This window comes from Pteropus alecto, unplaced genomic scaffold (assembly GCF_000325575.1).
Source record: "Pteropus alecto unplaced genomic scaffold, ASM32557v1 scaffold160, whole genome shotgun sequence".
In the NCBI taxonomy this organism is placed as follows: domain Eukaryota; kingdom Metazoa; phylum Chordata; class Mammalia; order Chiroptera; family Pteropodidae; genus Pteropus; species Pteropus alecto.
In genome coordinates, this window is record NW_006429864.1 from 4,519,373 (window position 1) to 4,537,967 (window position 18,595).

At 58.4% G+C, this 18,595-nt stretch overlaps 2 protein-coding genes across 3 annotated transcripts in view; both read left to right on the top strand.

Moving 5' to 3' along the window:
- Nucleotides 1–2,012, top strand: part of SORBS3 (sorbin and SH3 domain containing 3) — a 19,518-nt gene extending 17,506 nt beyond the window's left edge. The window contains exon 19 of the mRNA XM_025044263.1: nucleotides 1,187–2,012. Coding sequence (XP_024900031.1) covers nucleotides 1,187–1,248 — 62 coding nt within the window. The 3' untranslated portion in view covers nucleotides 1,249–2,012. The remainder of the gene's footprint in view (nucleotides 1–1,186) is intronic.
- Nucleotides 2,013–5,271: 3,259 nt separating this feature from the next.
- PDLIM2 (PDZ and LIM domain 2) lies at nucleotides 5,272–18,020 on the top strand. 2 transcript variants are annotated; one of them, XM_006904385.3, is made up of 11 exons: nucleotides 5,272–5,399; nucleotides 6,819–6,913; nucleotides 7,006–7,080; nucleotides 7,657–7,808; nucleotides 10,019–10,088; nucleotides 10,187–10,338; nucleotides 10,500–10,578; nucleotides 14,287–14,369; nucleotides 14,565–14,710; nucleotides 16,229–16,346; nucleotides 17,368–18,020. In XM_006904385.3, the coding sequence occupies exons 2-11, from the start codon at nucleotides 6,821–6,823 to the stop codon at nucleotides 17,543–17,545; spliced, it is 1,146 nt and encodes a 381-aa protein (XP_006904447.1). In that variant the 5' UTR covers nucleotides 5,272–5,399; nucleotides 6,819–6,820; the 3' UTR covers nucleotides 17,546–18,020. The 2 variants fall into 2 exon arrangements, with proteins under 2 accessions (XP_006904447.1, XP_015441728.1); XM_015586242.2 differs by lacking the exon at nucleotides 7,006–7,080.
- The last annotated feature ends 575 nt before the right edge of the window (nucleotides 18,021–18,595 follow it).

Here is an 18,595-nt window from a genome sequence, read left to right on the forward strand (position 1 = left end):
CCACAGCCTCAGAAGCTGGGGCCGTCCTCAGAGAGTAGGGAGCAGCCATAAGCACCCCCTGCAGCAGCTAGCTGCAGGGACTGAAGGGTTGGAGGGCTGCCTAGGCAGGGTGGCTACAAGGCAGTCCCTTGACCTGGCAGCCCGCCTTTCTCTCCTGAATCCCAGCACCTCGCTGCTGGCCAAGCTTTGGACACACCAGTGATTATGAAGCACTGACTTCTTAACAGTCCTTACCCCGGGCGGGTAGGCTTGGGGCACATTGTCATTTTACTCTGTATACTTCTGCTTTTGAATTTTTTTTACAACTACTAGTACAGTTTTACAAATTTGCATAGACAAGAAGAAATAACACCACTTTTGTGGTACAAACATGAGTGCTTTTAGAGGAAAGGTTTAGAAGGTTCAGTTTCTCAGTCACACTCGTGCATTTCAAATGCCCGGTAACCACACGTGGCTCGTGGTTATCATTGTGGACAGTGCAGGTCAGGGAAGGCTTCCTGGAGGACGTGGAGGAGCTGAGCCTTGAAGGGCTGCAGCGTGGAACAGGGAGGCCCTCCAGTCAGAGGACCAGCATCAGCAAGGCCTGGGGGCAGGGTGAGCATGGGCTGCTCCTGAGAAAACCAGGATGCCAGCCTGCTAGGAAAGGAAGGCCCAGGACTTGAATTTCATGTTATAGTCCCATATCTTCCAGCATTTCCCCCTCCAGCACCCCAGGGCACAGGTGTCTTTGCAGGAGTAGCAGACCAGAGGCCTGGCTTTTATTCCCATCTCTATCCCTAAGCAGGGAGTGCTTTGGGGAAATTCACTCGGCCTTCTCTTAGGCTTTACCTGCCCCATCTCTAAAATGAGGGTGTCCAGTGACATTCCTCCCGATTTAAGTTTTGTGACTCATACTTGCTTCCTTCCTTGCTTTTCCGAGGAATGATGCGGTTATTCAGTGCTGCGTACAAAGTTATACACGGTAGTTGAGTGCTCGGATTGGTTTATCATTTAATTTATAAAGTGTAGCTTGGCTTAGCTAAGCTTCTGCCACTAGGGGGCAGGAATGAAGAAGACAGCCTCCCTTCCTGAGACAGGGCCTCCCCTGCAGTTTTGGGCACTGCCAGCAGGGGGCAGGGCTCTCAGCCTCCCATTCCTATAAAAAAAAGAAGTGTGTGGAATGATCTTTCTGTCTGTCCTCTTTCAGGTGTCTCCCGGAGGACTCAGAAATTTGGGACGTTCCCTGGAAATTACGTAGCCCCGGTGTGAGTGGTCTCGGTGGCAACTCAGAGCCCAGCCAGGATGGAGTGGGGAGCAGTAGCACTTCCCGGAGGGAGAGAGGACCGACGCCCTCTCTCCCAGGACCTGGCTGCTGGCATCTGCAGACAACCCAGCAGCCTTTCCCCCGGAGCCCCTTCGAAGCCCCCTGGACTGATTCCCACCAACAGCTCACAGCCTTCCTCTCACAGCCCTTTTATTTCCTCCCTACCCTACTCCCCAAATATAGAGGTCTGCTTTGAAGTGGAGACGTTTCCAGGCCTGATTGAGACCAGAACCCCCGCGTTTCCCCCACCCCTGCTACAGTGTTTCCTCTAACAGGGACTGGCTCCCAGCTTTACCCCCATGGGGTTCCTCTAACAAGGACCAGCTTCCTAACCTAATCAAGACCAAAGGCTGTGCCTGGGGGGATTCCTCCCCTTTCACTCCAGCTTTCCTGCTGCCCCCTTTGCCTTCCTGCTTCCAGCTGGGCCTGGGAGTGAGGTGGGGGATGGACATAGCACCTCCTGAGCATTGGAGGCCTGGCAAGAGGTCTTGCCAGAAGGCCCCCTCTTCACAAAGGCTGCCAAGCCCGAGCCTGGACTGTGCATTCGTCCTGCTGCTGTAGTGCCCAGGAAGGGGGTGCCTCAGAGGCCCGGCCTGTCCCAAATGTTTTCCAGGGAGACCGATGCGTGCTGTCCTCCTGCCTCCCCAGCTCCTCCCAACCCCCAAGTCCCCCCTGGAAGAGAATGTAAAATAAATCTGGATACCAGGGCCTTGCCTTGTACTCCTTTTTGGGGGTATGGGAGAGGGCTCATCCTGCTTAGGATTATGGGAATTCTTTCTGCAGTGGGCTGTGCTGGGAATCGGGTGGGACGTGAGAGTGTGTGTGTGCGCACACGCTCGTGCGTGAGGGGAGGCAAGAAAGGCACCATTATTATCTCTGAAGATCTCAGGCCTCAGGCAGCACTGGGCAGCCCCGAGAGAAGAACCAACATTACAGGGCCCAGGGCGAGGCCTGATTGTGGGGAGAAACCAGAGATGGGAGCTGAATGTGGCCTTGTGTGCAGGCTGTTTTGATTCTGGAGCCACCGTGGGGTTGCTGGACTGGATGACATGTCTAGCTGCTCTCCTCCTAATGGTTTCCTTCTGTGTGCTCTATTTCCACACCGAACCTCTGTGTGTTTGTTTACTCTCTTCTTTTAGGCTCGGGTTTTTGAGCAGTCAATTGCGGGAAGCTGGGAGTGGTGGGCCACAGCTAGCCAGAACGACTTCTTGCCCAAGGTTTCAGAGTTCGGGGCTTGGTGGTTCCCGTGGGGCGACAGCGATGGCACAGTCTGCTCCGCCAGGGAAGGAAAGCTCCATTCTTTGGCAGCGCTCAGAGCTGAGTGGGGCATAAAAAGCTACACACTCACGTGATCTGCTGTAAGCATCACAGAAGGCAGTTTTGAGTCCACAGGAAGAGAGGCAGCAGAGAGTTCTCTGGGTCACATCATTATAAAATGCTGAAGTCAGGTCTGTCACTGTTGCCACCTGTCTACCAGGTGCTCCATGTCCAGAGGCCTCCAAAGAAAGAAGGTCATGCATGCGGTCAAGGACTTCCCTGGGCTGGCCCTGGGCTGGGCCTTTTATATTCTTCCTGGCACTCTTGTCTTCCAGGCCTGTCACTTAGGGCTCCCCCACCCCAGGTGGGTGGTAAGAGGTGGTGGGGCCCAGTTCTGTCAAGACAGGCGGGCCGTGAATGACAGGGCGGCGGCCTGGCCCTGGCTGGCTCCTTGATCCTGGGTGTGGCGAAGCCTCCGTGGTGGTTAAGTGGCAGCTGGGAGAACAAGACCTGCGTGCCCTCCTTCAGCCATTCCAGCCACCCCAGGCCTCACCACAGTCTGCAGCTCAGCGGGCAGGGCCAGCCTGTCTTGTGGAAATGATCATTCTTCGTGATCCCCATCCCAGCTCCTTTGGAGTCCCTGACGCCTTCCTAAAAGATACCAGGGTTGAGCCTTCCCTTCCCTGGGGCAGAAACCAAATCCACACCCTCTCTTTGACGGGGCCCTGAAACCTCTGCAGAGAACCAGCGCTAGGCCCCGGGCTGCCTGCCATGACTGCCCTGATGGACGATGACCACTTCTGTGCCTTGGCTGGCACGAGGGGGAAGGGGAAGGGAGTGTCAGAGCCTCGAGGGGCGAGGTGGACCTGAGGGTCGCTGGGGCTGCTGCCCCTTAGAGAGGTGAGGTGCCCAGGGGCACAGAGTTGCTTAGATTGCAGCACAGGACTCTGTTCTGTCCCACTAGATCACATCTTGTCCACTTTATCTTTGTCCTGAGTTCTGTGAGTGCAGAACCCATGGAGCAGAAATGCTGCCGATGAACCTGTACATGTTTCTAGAGATTGTTCGAGGCAAAGTCAGGAGCATTAAAAGGTATAAAACAGAGTCTCTGCCATAAATTGCTGGGCGGAGCGGGGGGGCGGTGGTGGCAAAGGAAGGGAGGTTAATCCATTCAATCATTGAACAATATTCATTCAACTAATATTTATTGAATGCCTACTGTGCTAGGCTCTGGGAATGGAGCAGTGAACCAAACGAAAACCCACCCTGCCCTCCGAGGAACCTGTGTGCAGGCAGCTTTACATGGGAGGGCAGTCTGCACAACTATGCATCATCCGCATTTTACACATGGGGAAACAGGCCCAGAGGAGCCAAAGAAATTGCCCAAGGTCATGCAGCTAGTAGAGGCAGACCTGACACTTGAGGCGAGGTCTGTGTGACCCCACATGTGCTGGTTCTACCTGTAGCTTCCTGTCCTCTCAGGGCTTCCAGTCTAGGTGGGGCGTAGGACAGGTGCTTCAGGCCAAGAGGCCACACCACTAGGCACAGGAGGAGTTAGTGGGAGAGTGGCTTACACACACTGGGAATAGAGGCTGTGGGAAACTGGGGTCAGGAGAGGTAGCAGGCTGGAAGTGACCTGGACTGTGTGTACAGGGAAGAGGAGACCCAGGGTATAGGTAGGCAAGCGGGGGCATGAGAGCACTCCTTGTAAAGGGAACTGGGGGGAATGACTACTCGAGGCTGGAAAGTTACTGCTGTGCCCACAGGTGTGCACCCCTGACAACAGACCAGCCTGTCAGAGAGAGTGCAAGGCGCAGAGCAATGGGAGATGGAGCCAGCTCTGGTGGGCCATGAGGTGCCCAGGGGGAGGGTTGCTGGGGAACCATCTGCCAGATGGTTCTGAGCTGGTGCCTGGGGCCTCTCCTTGGCTGTCCTCTCTTGATCCCCGGAGCCTGGGTTCCAGGTGGTTGGCAGAGAGCTGGGGCCTGGGGGACCAGGGACAGAGGGGGTTGTTGGAGCTGGCCAGCCCCAGGCAGGGCAGCAAGATAGGATAATGACAGCCAGGAGTGTAAAAAGCATCAGCTCAGAAGAGGGAGAGACTGGTAGCCCCGGAGGGAGCCTAGTGACCTCATCCCGAGCCTCTTTATCTCCCCCTGGGCCTGACAAGTCCCCCTGAGTGGAGCAGGCTTGCGGGGCAGCCCGGGAGCTTGGCACCACCGGGCCTGGAGCGCAGCGGCCCGGGGAAGGCTGTGGGCGGTCCTAGTTTGAGATCTGTGGGTATCCGGCTGCATCTGCACCAGCGTGGGAGCCTGGAGCGGGCGGAGGAGCCCGGCGGACCGCGGACAGACCATGCCGCACCCCGCGTCCGTCCCCGCCGCGGCTCTAGGGTGGGGGGTGACGCTCGAGGGCCCCTTTGAAGGGCGGCGGGGGAGAGCATTAGTGGGTGGCAGCTTCAGCCGTCTGCGAAGCGGGGCTCGGGACCGCCACCGGAAAGCCTCCCCTGCACCCGGAGGGCAGTCGGGGGAAACGGGGCACCTCGGAGAGGACGGCCGCGACTTCTAGGGAACTCTAGGGAGAGTCACCCCAGTCCCGCAGCGCGGCGCGGACCAGGCTGAAGCTCCGGGGCCGGGCTGCGCGGAGGAGGCGGCTTCCATCGCCGGGGCGGCGGCAGGGGCGGCCCCGGGATCACATGGGCGGAGGCAGGTCCCGGAGCCCCGGGAGGCTCTCCCCAGAGTCAGGCAGGCGGCAGCGGCGGCAGCAGCGGGAGCGGCGGCGTCTCCTCGCCCTCCCTGCCTTCCTCCCTCCCTTCCCTCCCGGACCCGGCCGCTCAGCCCGACAGGTGAGCAGGGGCCAGGTGAGCGCGCCCACCTGCGCACGGTCCGCACGGCCGGCGGCCTCCCGGCTCCCGGCTTGCGTGCGGCTCTGCGCGCCCGCGCCCCTCGGCGCTGGGACCGCTCCTGCGCCCCAAGTCCCTCTCCCCTCAGCCTCGCCTGGGGAATGGCGCCCCGCGCCGGCTGGGCTTCCCCATCCCAGGCTCTCCTCCTCCAGCCCCTGGCCCTCGGGTACTTTGGCCTCGGAGCGCAGAGGGCGCCGGAACTGGGAGAGCCAGGCAGACTGGCTGGGCACCTCCCGGCTGCGCCCGGCGCGGAGTCCACTGGTCTGCTCAAAGGTCCGGGAATCCAAGACGTGTGAGCCGCTAGCGCCGGCCTGGTGGCCTGGGGAGGGACAGTGGCCGGCCCTGGGCAAAGGGGAACCCACAGGGCCAGGAAGAGGGCAAACAGCCCCGCTGGCCTGGGCGCACCCTCCCCAGGCTCCTAAACGCGGGAGGTGGCCCCAGTGTCCCTGTATAGATTCGGGCGTTATTTGCAGCCTTTGGGTCTCCCCAGGGGCAGCTCCGGTGTGGGCGCTGGGTAGGGTGGTGCCCCAGCCTGGCATTGCAGCTTTCTGCTTGGGTTGGCTCCTGACTCCAGAACTAGAGGCTCCGGAAATCCTACAAGAACCCGGTCTGCAAGGACACTCCCTTGCCCAGGGGAGGGGTCAGTGGATGGGAGGCTTGCAGGCAGCATCAGTCAGCTCACCCTGCTGGCCAGCACCAGGGCGTGGGTGTGCCCAACTTGGCAGATCAGCTTATCTTTGGGGCTCTTGGTAGGGCAGCAGGCTCCTGGGGGAGGCAGGAAGCCCTGGCTTGCTTAGCTGGACCACCTGCCAGGGGCTGAGCAGGCAGCAGGAGGAGCCTCTGAAGACCCTGGCCTCACCTGGGCCAGTCCCCACCCAGTCAACTACTCCAACAGTCTGTGGTGGCACCACCCCCTTCCTTGCTGTCACTGTTCCCACATCGCTGCCCTCCCCCAGAGCGGGGAGGAAGTACCTTGTGCTGTTGGTTTTGGGGACAGGAAGCAGCACTGTGAGACTTAGCCCTGATGGTGGAGGAGGGGGAGAGGAGGAAATGCTGACATCTCCTACCACCTGCCAGCCCCTGCCCGCCAGTTCTCCAGCGAGGCCCTGTCTGGCACCCTGACAGCCTGCGTCCAGGGAGCCTCGCTGCCGAACACGGCGAAGGAAAACTCAGAGTCATGGCTTCCCAGGGTGGGGGGAAGTGAAACTGGGGGACGAAGGAAGGAGTTGGTCACTTCCTTTATGCCCCCAGCCCCTGACTGACTGCTCCGTGGACCCGTCACACCTTCTCCTCCCTTCTGCCTGTCTCCCGCTCCCTACAGTGTCCTCAAGAGGCTCCACCTTTCCATCCTCTCTTCCTCAGGTATGGCCCTGACGGTGGACGTCGTGGGGCCAGCGCCCTGGGGCTTCCGCATCACTGGGGGCAGGGATTTCCACACGCCCATCATGGTGACCAAGGTAAGGGCTAGTTCCAGGAGGTAAAGAGGTACCCCCTAGTTAGGGTCTGCCCTGTCCACCTGGTCCCCACAGACACCTTTTTTTTGTTCTAGAGCCAGAGGCCTGCTTCTGGGAGTGTTGGCCCAGGGAGTGCTGGGGCCCTGTTGCCATGGGGATGTGGTGGCCAGGTCAGGAACGGGTTTCTGGGGAGTAAAAGGGAGCTGGGTCAAGTATGGGGCCTTCTCTTTTCTCCTCAGTCACCACCCCCTTACTTGCTGGCAGCCATTTTGGGAAGTTACAAGAGCAGGAGCCCCTGAATTCTTGGTAGTTTCCTCCTGACCTTTGCCCCGGGCCCAGGCCTGGGAGCATTCACGCAGAGGGCCTGGGTACAGGCAGCCACAAGCACAGTGCAATTTGCACAGGCAAGAAATACTATCCAAAAGTATTTCCAAGCACAGTTTCTGAAATCTGTCATTACATGTTCTTTGGGTGGCCCCCATTACAACGCCGATGCCGGGGGGAGGGGGGAAAGGGGCTGTCACTCCAGCTTTGGAGGGCATTAGCTGATTAGCAGGGCAACAACCACTGGTGGGCAGGGAGAGAGATGCTAAAGGGGGACCCAGGTCAGTCTGGTTCAAACCAGCTTCTGTGTTTCTTGGGCAAGACAGAGAAAAATCTTCTCTCCTTCCTCCCTCCCTGAGCATCACCACTGTCTGAGGCTGGAGGGGTGGTACCTCAGACTACCTGCTCCTCATCCCCTACAGGTAACTGAGCGGGGCAAGGCAGAGGCTGCTGACCTCCGGCCTGGCGACATTATTGTGGCCATCAACGGGGAGAGTGCCGAGGGCATGCTCCACGCTGAGGCCCAGAGCAAGATTCGACAGAGCCCCTCACCCCTGCGGCTGCAGCTAGACCGGTAGGCCCTCCCCCCTCCACCTGTGCTGGGCCCGCCAGCATTCTTCTCTCCTCTGCCAGCCCGCTTCACCGACCACCCCTGCCCCTGCCCTCAGCCCTGCCTGGCTTTCCCGGGCCCTTTCGGCTCATCTGTGAGAAGGTCTGGGCTCTGGACCTGCAGCAGAGTGGGCTGAGAGGTGTCCCTGTGCCCAGCTGGGCGAGCAGCCACAGGCAGGGCAGGCTGGACTCCCGGGTTTGACTGGTTCCCAGCTGTGTGGAGTATAGGAGGGCGTGGGCATCAAGTGGGTTGAAGAGGGGAAAGGTGTGCCTTAAGCCGGTCTCCAGGGACCTTCCCTCCAAGAGGGCAGGGCCTTTGTTCAGATAGGGGCAGTGGGGCAGCGGGGGAAGTTAAGGAGTTTGGGGGCTCGCTTCCCAAAGAGTCCCTTCGTCTCTCCCTCCATTGCCTCTCTGGATCCTGCTGGTGAAGGCAGATTCCTGGCTAGTGGGTTTTGAAGCCTGGAGGCCTGGGTTGCGGGGGACAGGTGGCTCCCCAAGGTGGGGCATCTTGCTGAGTCACAGGACAGGAATGCTGGGAGATTCCTCCAGCCAGGAGAGCCCTTCGGGCGGGCCTTCAGCCTGAGTCAGGTACCTCCCGCCTCTCCTACACCACCTCCACTGCCAGGCTCTCCCTGGGCCCTGGCTCCGTGCCCTCCCTTGGCCCCGGCTGCCCTGCAGTGCTGTAGAAGCTGGCTCCCCTGATGCTCTGGGGACCTCAGCCCCTTCAGTGACTCCTCTGTGCCACTCTGGCTCAAGAGTGTTTGCAGAAGTGGGATGCAAGGTTGGGGGTACCTCATGGCATCTGGGAAGGGGACCAAAATCTACAAGAGGATGCGGAGTCGGGCAGGGGAGAGGCAGGGAGCTGCTGACACCATCGCTTCCTCTGGAGTGTCTCCTGGAGGGACCCGGCCCCGTCAGGGCGTCAGGGCGGTGGGCCTGGCCAAGTACCCTTAGGCCTCTAGCTCCATATTGGGCAGGACAAGGCTCCCTGTTTCTTCTTTCTTTTGCTCAGCCTCTTTCTCTTCCACGCTAAACAACACCCCACCCCACCCCCACCCCCGGGGCCTTTCAGGCACTCAGAGCCCTGTGGCAGGAAGCAGTGCTCTGGGCTGGAGCCACAGCCCGAGCTCCCCTCACTCTGACTCCACATCCCTCCCCGGGGAGGCGGGGACGGGCATGGTGTGTGGTGACTGAGGTTCTTGCTGACCTCTCTAGAAGTGGCCGGACATCCAGGAATGGTGTAGTGGGGTTGGGACATAGCGGGCGCTTTTTCCACCCTTTTTCCACCCTCAGCCAGCTCCCAGTCCTCCAATGGCCTCTTCAAGGCTCCAGTTCGGTCCCTGGGGAGCTGGGGTGGGAGAACCCTCACTGGCTGCCCGGGTGGTTGGTGGGAGAGCTGGTCTCTAGGTCCTGCAGCGGCCTGCCTGGTGGGAAGGGGGACTGCTCTACCCTTGTTTCCTGGAGGAGAAGCCTGTGGAAGGGACAAGTGGCCCTGTCAAAGGCATTCTGGCCATTAGCGATGGAGCAGGTGGGGGCCAAGCCTCTGGTTGTGGGGAATGAGCAGCTGGCTCAGCCACTGTCAGGCTTTAGGGCTTTGGGCAATTCACTTTCCCTCTCTGGGCTTCAGTTTCTCCATGGGTGAAAGAGTAAGGATTATTTTATGAATCAGCAATCTCCCCCAAAATTGATCTACAAACTGATGTTAACTAGTGACAAAGTCTGGATGAAATGCAGAAAGAAAGAAAGAAGGGAAGGAAGGAAGGAAGGAAAGAAAGAAAGAGAGAGAGAAAGAAAGAAAAAAGAAAGAAAGAAAGAGAAAGAGAGAGAGAGAAAGAAAGAAAGAAAGAAAGAAAGAAAGAGAAAGAGAGAGAGAGAAAGAAAGAAAGGTGGGGGAAATAGTGTGAGGAGTTTTTAATAAAATTGAATTTATGGAACTTTTTGCCAAAATTGTCCTGCTTTTTGGTGCTAAACTGTCTTTTAAGAAATGATGGTGGTTGTTGGTGATTGTTGGTTTTGGATTTGGCAAAGTCGAAAGTTGACAACCTGCTGTCTGAATGTTTTGGACGTGATACCAGTCTTGAGAACCTGGTATGGGAATAGCTGAAAAATCCGGCCTCTACCAACTAAGCAGAATTCCAGGACCCCTGTGACACTCCTCCCGTGTCCTCTCCTCAGATCCCGGGCTGCCTCTCCCAGGCAGACCAATGGGGAAAGCTCCGTGGAGGTGCTGGCCACGCGTTTCCAGGTAGGTTGGTACATCTACCGGGAGCCCCAGCACCCTGAAGAGAGGGGAAGGCCTGAGGGGAAGGGCCCAGGGGGGTGGGCTGAAAATTGTCTCCACAGGGCTCTGTGAGGACACACACTGACAGCCAGTCCTCCTTCCGGTCCTCCTGCTCCAGCCCAGCCTCCCTCAGCCCCCGAGCAGGCAGCCCCTTCTCCACCCAGTCCCCCACCGGCCCTCACACCTTCACTGGAGAGGCGGTGATCAGCCGGAAGTAAGTGCAGGGTTGGGGGGTGTACCCTGGCCCTCGGCCCAGGCCAGACCTCTCGAAGTCTTAGTAGCTGTGTTTAGGGAGCCCTAGGGGCACCCTCTGTTTCGCTGGGGCAGTCTGGGGAGGGGTGCTTGGCACACACACTGCGCATTTCCCTCATTCAGTTTCCAGAGCCTGGCACATGCCCCGGGACTCGCTGCTGCTGACCGTCTGTCCTATGGGAGCCACCCTGGAAGCCGGCAGGTAAGGACACCGGGTGAAGGTGGGAGCCTCCCATGTCCACTGGTTGCCAGTGCTGCCAGTAGGGGTGCAGGTGGCTGGTCCTACCTGGGCCGCCAGCGCCTTTGTCTCCTCGCGGCAGGCACCCCCCTCTCCCGAGTGAGACCATCTTGCCTGCTGGTGGGCCGCCCCGGCTGCCCTGTCCTGGCCGGCTGGTCCCAGGTGGCCTTCCGCCTCCTGACTCCCACTCGTGGCCGCCTCCCTGCTTCCTGCTGGCTCCCTCCCTTCTCTGGTGTTTCTTTTGGGCCGGGGCTGACATAGTTTTGCTGCTGTTGTTGGGATGGTTCCCTTTGGCTCTGGCTGCATCTCTTGAACACATTCCTCCCCATTCCAGCCCCAAGCTTGCCCCGGCTCCACCACCCCGTCCCCCTTCTTCTTTCTTTGGCTCAGCTGAGGGAACTACTAGCAGGACTGTGGTTCTGCCTGAAGTCGCACTTGGCCCGCTCTCTGTCTGCCCCTCCCCTGCCTTTCTGCCCTGGACCAGACTCTCCCCACAGGGCTGACTGTCCACGAGCGACAGCCCAGCCTCCCTCGGTGGTATTTCTCCTCTCTAAGGGCAGAGGCGAGGAGGTGAGGGAGTGAGGCAGCCAACAGTTCTGGGCCACAGCTGCTGGGGGCGGGCAGGGTTGAGGGGGGCATGTCCAGCCTTTGGGTGAAGGGGACGAGGCCCAGCTGCTGGAATCCTACCTCTGGCTGATTATGCATTCCAGAGAGCAGAGCCTTTGGGGGTGGCTGGGGGAGGGTGCCAGAAACTGGGGACTCTGGAGGAGGAAGGAGTAGGGGCTCCTTGGTGACCTGCGCTGGGCCTGCCCTGTGGGCCGCCAGGCAGTATGGGCACGCAGATGTGTTCCACGAGATCCCTGCCTTTAAATAACTTAAAGTGTAGCTGTGGAGATAAGAGAAACAGACAAAACAGTTCTGGAACAATTAAACACTAAACAGTGTGGTCTTAATTATAAAAGCAGGAGGCCTTCTGGGAGGGGAGAGTTGAATGTGGGCTGGGGTGGCCCGAGACGGCTTTGTCAGGAATTTTGCTGGAGGGTCGGGAGGTAGGACTAGGTAGGGTTTAGATTAGAGGCTGATGAATGGGGGGAGGTGAGGGGAAGCAGTGGTACAAGCAAGACCTATGCGTTTGGGCCTAGGGGGCCTCCTCGAGGAGGATGGAGCTTTTGGCTGAGACCAGCCAGGAATGAGCTTGTCCTGGGGCATGGCTGGAGAAGGGCTGTGCATTCTGGTCTCCTTCCTTGTGGTGTCCTCAATACAGGCAAAGGGGACATGCACGTGGTATGTGGCTTTCAAACCAGCAGTGGTACCTTGGAACTTGTCAGAAATGCAAATTCTCAGGCTCCAGCCTAGACCTACTAAATCTGGTAGAGGTTGTAAGGAGTAGGGTGGGGGCGCCGTTCTGTTTCAAGGAGCTCACAGGGATCGGATGCATGAAAAGATTTGAGGACCATCCGAGTTGTGTGAAGAGGAGCCCTGGGCTGGATGGCGGGGAGATGCGGCGGGAGAGGGTTAGTCCCATCTCCACCGTGTAACCCTCCCTCTCTCTGCGCCTCCGACTCAGAGCCGATGATTTCTGAGCTCCCTTCTTTGACCCAAGATCCCTCCCTGGTCGTTCCTTCAACAAATATCTATCAGGAGCTGCTTTGGGTCAGGTACCCTTCTAGGCTCTGGAGATGCAGTGGTGGAAAAACAGAGAAATTCCTAATCCAACAAAACTTGCATTCTGGTCTACAAATGAGGCCGGGGTCCAATGGCATGGGAGTCACAGGGTCCCACGGCTCCCTCGTGAGAGTCACTGTACACTTCAGCACCTTAAAGGTTCTAGGCAGTCCTGTGAGGAAAAAACAAAACAAAACATTTAATTTTATTAATTTCCTAAACTTGTTTACCTGCAGTATTTCTCCTGGGACCCTCCCTTCCCTGCCACTCACCTTTTAACATCCCGTGTTCCCCCAGAACACATTTTGAGAGGTGTTGGCCACCTCTGCCGGGCAGGTGAGCAGGTTTTCTGGACTCAGAGGTGAAAGGTCCCCTCTGTGAAGGCTGAGCTGACTGGGAGGAAGGGAGGAGAAAGGCAGAGCCTCTCCCAATTAGGGAGCTGGGTGCCTCTACACCAAGGTGTGGTGGTCTGGTGGGAGAGAGGGGGCAGAGGTGACTGTAGATGAGGTGCCCCCATCCCAGTCTGCTGTGGCTGCAGCCTTGCTGCTGGCTCCTCAGCGGACTGAGGCTGCCCTGAGCCAAAGGCACAAGATGCCACCAACCCTAATGGTGCCCTTCTGGAAACTGGGGGTTCCTCCCTCCCCCACCCCCCACAACCTGGGTAGGCAAAAGCCTTGGTGAGCAGATATGGAGTGAGAGCATTGCCTCTCCCTCTGTCCGGCTTAAGGGCTTGGCTTTTGGAGGGACCCGGGCCAGATTTCAGCCCTCCCTCTCCAACGGCCAGTGCCTCGATTCAGGGCACATGTTGGGACGGCGAGATGGAATACAATTCTGGAGTAGCTATCTGGAACTGGCCGTCATTCCTGAGGAAATTTTCTTACTGTCAGACCACACGGCACTAACTGGGCACCCAGGAGCCCAGGTATGGACTCCATGCTCTGCCTCCGGCTCCCGGGGTGGCTTGGATCAGCCACTTTGTCCCTCTGACCCTCAGTCTCCTCACCTAGACCGTCTTCCCAAAGAGCGAAGAGCAGAGAAATGCAAGCTGGTGGCAGAGGCGGGTCAGGGTCTAGGGCTGTCTTCTCGAGACTCTGACATTTCCATTTTAGCTTAGGAATTCATGCAGTTTTTTCATTTGACCTCATAATTCATTTCTGACTTTGAATTTTAAAATCAAGGGACTTTGGCTTTTCAGGAAACTGTGCCCTCGGCGCCATGCTGCCTGGCGGTCTCCAGGGCCCTCCTTTGCGTGGGATGGGCCAGAGAGGAAGCAGAGCGGGGAGGGTGAGGAGGCCAGGAAGCAGAGCAGTATGAGGCGGGAGGCCAGATGTCCAGGTGGAGAGCAGGTGTAAGAGCCCAGGACGGACCATGCACGCTGGGGAGCTGGGGTCGGCCTGGAACTGGCCCGGCTCCCCAAGGCTGCACGGGGCGGGTCCAGGACCTCCCGGGGTGGCTGGGAGAGGTCAGCCCAGACTCTGGCCCTCCTAGGAGGACCAGCTTGTGTGGGAGAGAAGTCATTTGTGCAGCCCCAGCCCTGGCTCCCACAGGGGTCTTGGCCTCTTCACTCCACCCCTTTATGCTGCCTTTTCCTCCCAGCAACAGAGTTGGCTTCTCTGCTCGTTCTGTCGGAGGATCCAGGCCCCAGGATGCAACATCTTTCCAAACACATGGCCTGAGATAACAAAGGAATTTGCATTGTGTCCTAACTTAGCTGGTTGTCACCCGCTGGTTTTCACGCCACCCCTTGCCCGGTCCGCTTGCAGAACCCTCGCACCTCCATAGCTGGGTGCTCCCTCCCTCCCCTCTGGGACGGAGCTGGAGCCATCCCTGATGTGCTGGCTCTGAGGGCAGGGTCAGAGTGATGGCCCCTCATGGAGATTTGCTGGTCAGTGAGGGCTGGGAGCCCTCTGGTGTTGGGCCTGGGAACAGCCGGCCTTGGTGGCCGATGGGTGTGCTGGCCCAAGGCACTGGCGCTGACTCCTCCCCTGGTGCCTCTCCTTCCTACAGGCGGGTCTCGGCCGCGCTGGCACTGGCGACTCGGCTGTTCTGGTGCTGCCGCCTTCCCCAGGCCCCCGTGTCCCCAGACTCAGGTACGGTCTTGGAGGGCTGGGAGGGACAGGAGACTGGCTTCCCAGAGAGGGATGAGGAGTCCCTACCTCTCTAAACCCAGGTGGCTTTCCTCTGGTCCCTGGAATCCTTTCCTCTGGGACATCCATTTGCTGCCCCCATGTTCTGCCTAACACCCAGAATGGACCCTCACTCCTGGCTGCCTCCCATCCCCACAGTGTGGACTCAGAAGGGAGAAGCCAACTCCTGGGAGAAGACTCAGAAGTCTTCAAGATGCTTCAGGAAAATCGTGAGGGACAGGTGGCCCCCCGACAGTCCAGTTCCTTTCGGCTCCTGCAGGAAGCCCTGGAAGCAGAGGAGAGAGGTGAGGCCTTGGGGGGCTCAGGTAGGGAAGGGAGGTTCCCCGGGACACCTCGGGGCCCTGAGTGGACGTGTCGTTGCCAGTATTTCTTAAGTGCTCATCACGGGAGCAGGCGCCGAGGGGTGCTGACTCCTAGAAGCCACAGGCCCTGTGCTGAAGGAGCTTACCATCTGGTGGGCTTACGAGGGGCGCCCCAGAGCTGCCGGCTGGGGTCAGGAAAGTGCCAGCAGAACAACAGAGGCTGGTGGTGGGGTCTCCAGCCAGGGCTTCGCGGAGGAGGAGGAGGGATTTGACGTGGCCCTTGGAGAAAGATGAAGCCTTTAATAAACAGCCTTCAGATGGTGGCAGGAGGACGGTGGAATGTAGCGCTGGCCGCCCGAGGGCTTCTGGGTGTGGGAGTGAGAGCAGCGGGCCTGGCAGCAGGGAGTGTGGCCATGGAGGTTAAGTGTCTGCTGCGAGGCCGTGCGTGCCAGGCTAAGGAGTGGCCTAACTCAGGAGGGCTGGTTAAGTAATGGCCGGCAGTGCCTGAGATGCCAAAGTGAACAGTACAGATAATGTGGGCTCTTGTCATCTGTTTACCGTCCCGTTGATGGGCCAGCCGTGTGCAGAGTGTGGAGACAGAAGGTGCTTAGGACCTACGTCTACCCATGGGGCACTCTGTTTATTGGGGCTGACAGGCCTGCCCAGCTCCCAAAGAGGTGGACGCTGCTGCAGGAGTTCTTGTGTGTGTTGGGGGTGGGGCACTGCCCTGGTCCAGGAGAGAGATGGGGAGGGCTTGCCTGGCCAGTAGCATCAGGGTGTGAGAAGATGGGATGGTCAGGAGAAATATGTGTGTGGCAGAATCACCAGAACCTAGTGTCTGGTTCCAACTCTGATGTCTGTCTCCTAGAGGTATTCACAGAAGAAGGGGTGGAATGAAAAAGTTTGGAGCCAGTCTTGTCCCTCATTACCTTGAGGGAGCCAGGGAGGCAGTGGGGTGAGGGGAGCGCAGACGGATGGTGATATCACCAGTGGAGTCTTGGCATCGGCTGCAAATAGGGACCTTACCTGACGCATAACATCTGTACTTCCTCTGAGTGTGGTCTAAGGCTCGGATGCAATAATTCACTTAAGAGCCCTTTGAAAACTGTATAAAGGTATCATGTGCTGTGATTCTCTATTCTTACCCTCCATTAATATCATCGTGACTGGGCCACGCAAGAGGAAACGTCTGCTCGGCGTGCCATGTTGGACACTCAGTATGGACGCTCCCTGGGCTGTTGCCTTAGCTCAGGCTAACTCAGCCTCAGATGTGCTTTCTGCACTTGCCCAGCCCGAGCCAAAGATCTGGCGAGATCCCTTTCTTCCTACATTCCTCACTTTCATGACCAGTGTTACTCCAGAGGCCCCCCTGTCAGTGCGTCTGTAACTGTGAGTGTCTTCAGCATGTTGGAGCAGGTAGAGCATGCGAAAGTAAATGCGGCCTGGATGCTGCTGCGGTGGATGAGCTCTGATGTATCTGTCTGCCCCCACCCCTCCCAGGTGGCACGCCTGCCTTCCTGCCCAGCTCACTGAGCCCCCAGTCCTCCCTGCCCACCTCCAGGGCCCTGGCCACCCCACCCAAGCTCCACACGTGTGAGAAGTGCGGCACCAGCATTGCGTGAGTGTTGGCAGCCTGGGAGGCCGGGTGGGGGCAGGGTGCAGGGTGCTCTTCAGAGGGGCCTGCATAGAACAACCAGTCAGGGACCTGCGGGGCGGGCGGCGGGGGGGTGGCATTGCCACAGTGGATCTGTGAGTAGTTCCCTGGGTAGTCATCATCAGCCTTCTCAGAATGGCTGTGCTGGCTTTTTGATGCTGCATCTCCTCCTCCCTGGTTTCCTTCCCTGCTCCCTGGAGGAGTGAGATATGCTACTACTTTCATTTCTCTCCAGTCACCTCCCAGCCTCTGGAGATCTGCCTCTAGATGAGGTGACTTCTCCTGGAAAATCTTGCTCTTATCCCTCTGGAACAGGATAAATTTTCCAGAGATAGGTTCTTTTTTTTTTTTTCTCCGTGGGTGGCATTATAAGGTGGCCACATTCTCTGGAAAATTGTTGAAAGGCAGCCCCCCCCACCGGAAAAAGTTCTTATGTGCACAGTGCGGAGGGTCAGATGACTCACTAGGCAAATCCCTTAACCTCCTGGGCCTTAGCATTTCCTTTGCGGAATGGGGTACTCCCCCTACCTGCTGCTTCCACAGCGGGGAAGTGTCAGCAGCAGCAGCTCCAGGCTTGTTAGCTCATTCCTGGGCCACACCTCCAGAGTTTGCTCTTCAGGAGGTCCCTGGCCCCAGATTTTACATTTCTAGCTTATCCTCAGTTGGCGTGATGCTGCTGGTCCTGGTGCTTGGGACCACACTTTGAAGACCACTGTTCCATTAATAATCCAGAAGATTTGAGATGGGGTTTATCTGCCCTTTGTGGGGCAGGAATGACTTTTTTTGGATTAGGGGTTCTGGGGGTGGGGGCCGGTCAGTTGTTGAAGTAAGATTTCTGAGAGCAGGCTCGGGGAGTCAAGAGTCTGAGATTTGGGGATCTTCTCAGGTCCGGCCTCTGGGCTCTAGGGAAATGGGAATGGGGGATCAGGCCTAGTGCCCCAGTTCCCCACCCCCAGGCTAATGGCTCTCCTGCCTCCATCTGCAGGAACCAGGCTGTGCGCATCCAGGAGGGGCGGTACCGCCACCCAGGCTGCTACACCTGTGCCGACTGCGGGCTGAACCTGAAGATGCGCGGACACTTTTGGGTGGGGGATGAGCTGTACTGTGAGAAGCACGCCCGCCAGCGCTACTCAGCGCCCCCCACCCTCAACGCCCAGGCCTGAGCACCTGCTGCGCTCTCGCCCCGCCCTGGGAACCTCTGCGCCTGGGCCATGCCGATGGCAAGTTGGCATAGAAGGGTGACGGTGGGTGGTAGGGCCCCTTCCTTCAGGCTGGATGTGGCCAGAGGCTGGGGCCTGTCTTGGGGTGTGGGTGAGGGCAGCCTCACCTTCCCGGGTTTTTGCTAGATGCTCTTGCTTCCCCCCGCAGGACAGGTTCTGCACCAAAGTCTGAGGTGGGCTCTGCATTGGACATCTTTGTGCAATAGGGGTTAAGCAGGCTGGGTCATGGGGATTAGCATCTAGAAGGATAGGGGCGGCCCAGAGGCTAAAGGTATTCACTGTGTAAAGTTTCCAACGTGTGAACTTGATAAACATGTATATATACACACAGACATACAAAGAAAATAAAATAGCTGGCCCTCTTCCCTGTCCTTTCCTGGCCCAGGGCCCTGGGGATGAGGTTCTCCCTACTACTGGATGGAGAGGCTTTATTTATGTTTTCCCCTCTTATTCCCTCTATACCCCGTTGCCACGCCCTCCCCCATATCAGCTGCCTAACCACGTGACGCCCCTAGTGAAGAGGCTGCTTCTTTTGGCCTGCTCTTCTGGGACCCCTTTGTAAAGATGCCAGTTTTACTGGGATGGTCCTTGGTACTTTAGAGGAGTAAGTTTCTCACTGAGAACCTGGGGTGCGGAAGGGATGCTGGAGGGTGGGCAGCAGAGACATAGGAGGCGGCCCCAGGCCCATCTCAGTGACGGTCTCCTGGTCTGCCAGCACTGGCTGCACTGGAGCTCTCTGTGCCGCTCACTCTACATGGTGTGGATTCTGCCAGCCCTGCTGACTCACTCAGGGGGTGGGCAGAAGAAGGGCAACCCCCAGAGTACCTCCTGCGCTCCACCAGGCTGCCTGTACCCAGCTGAGAAAGAGAATCAGAAGTCACCTGAGGCAGGGCTGCAGGTCAGCCTTGCCTGGAGGGGCACAACCCAGCAGAGCCCCCACTCCAAGGGACCGCCACCCACTGAAGGGCTCACCTCAGTGAGTCAGGCCTGTGC

What these genes read in the sequence shown, in the direction of transcription:
- PDLIM2 (XM_006904385.3), top strand. Translation starts at nt 6,821, where the DNA reads ATGGCCCTGACGGTGGACGTCGTGGGGCCAGCGCCCTGGGGCTTCCGC. An exon ending in CGCCCATCATGGTGACCAAG is followed by an intron (nt 6,914 to 7,005) that starts GTAAGGGCTAGT and finishes TTTTTGTTCTAG; the next exon opens with AGCCAGAGGCCTGCTTCTGG. An exon ending in GCCACCCTGGAAGCCGGCAG is followed by an intron (nt 10,579 to 14,286) that starts GTAAGGACACCG and finishes TCCTTCCTACAG; the next exon opens with GCGGGTCTCGGCCGCGCTGG.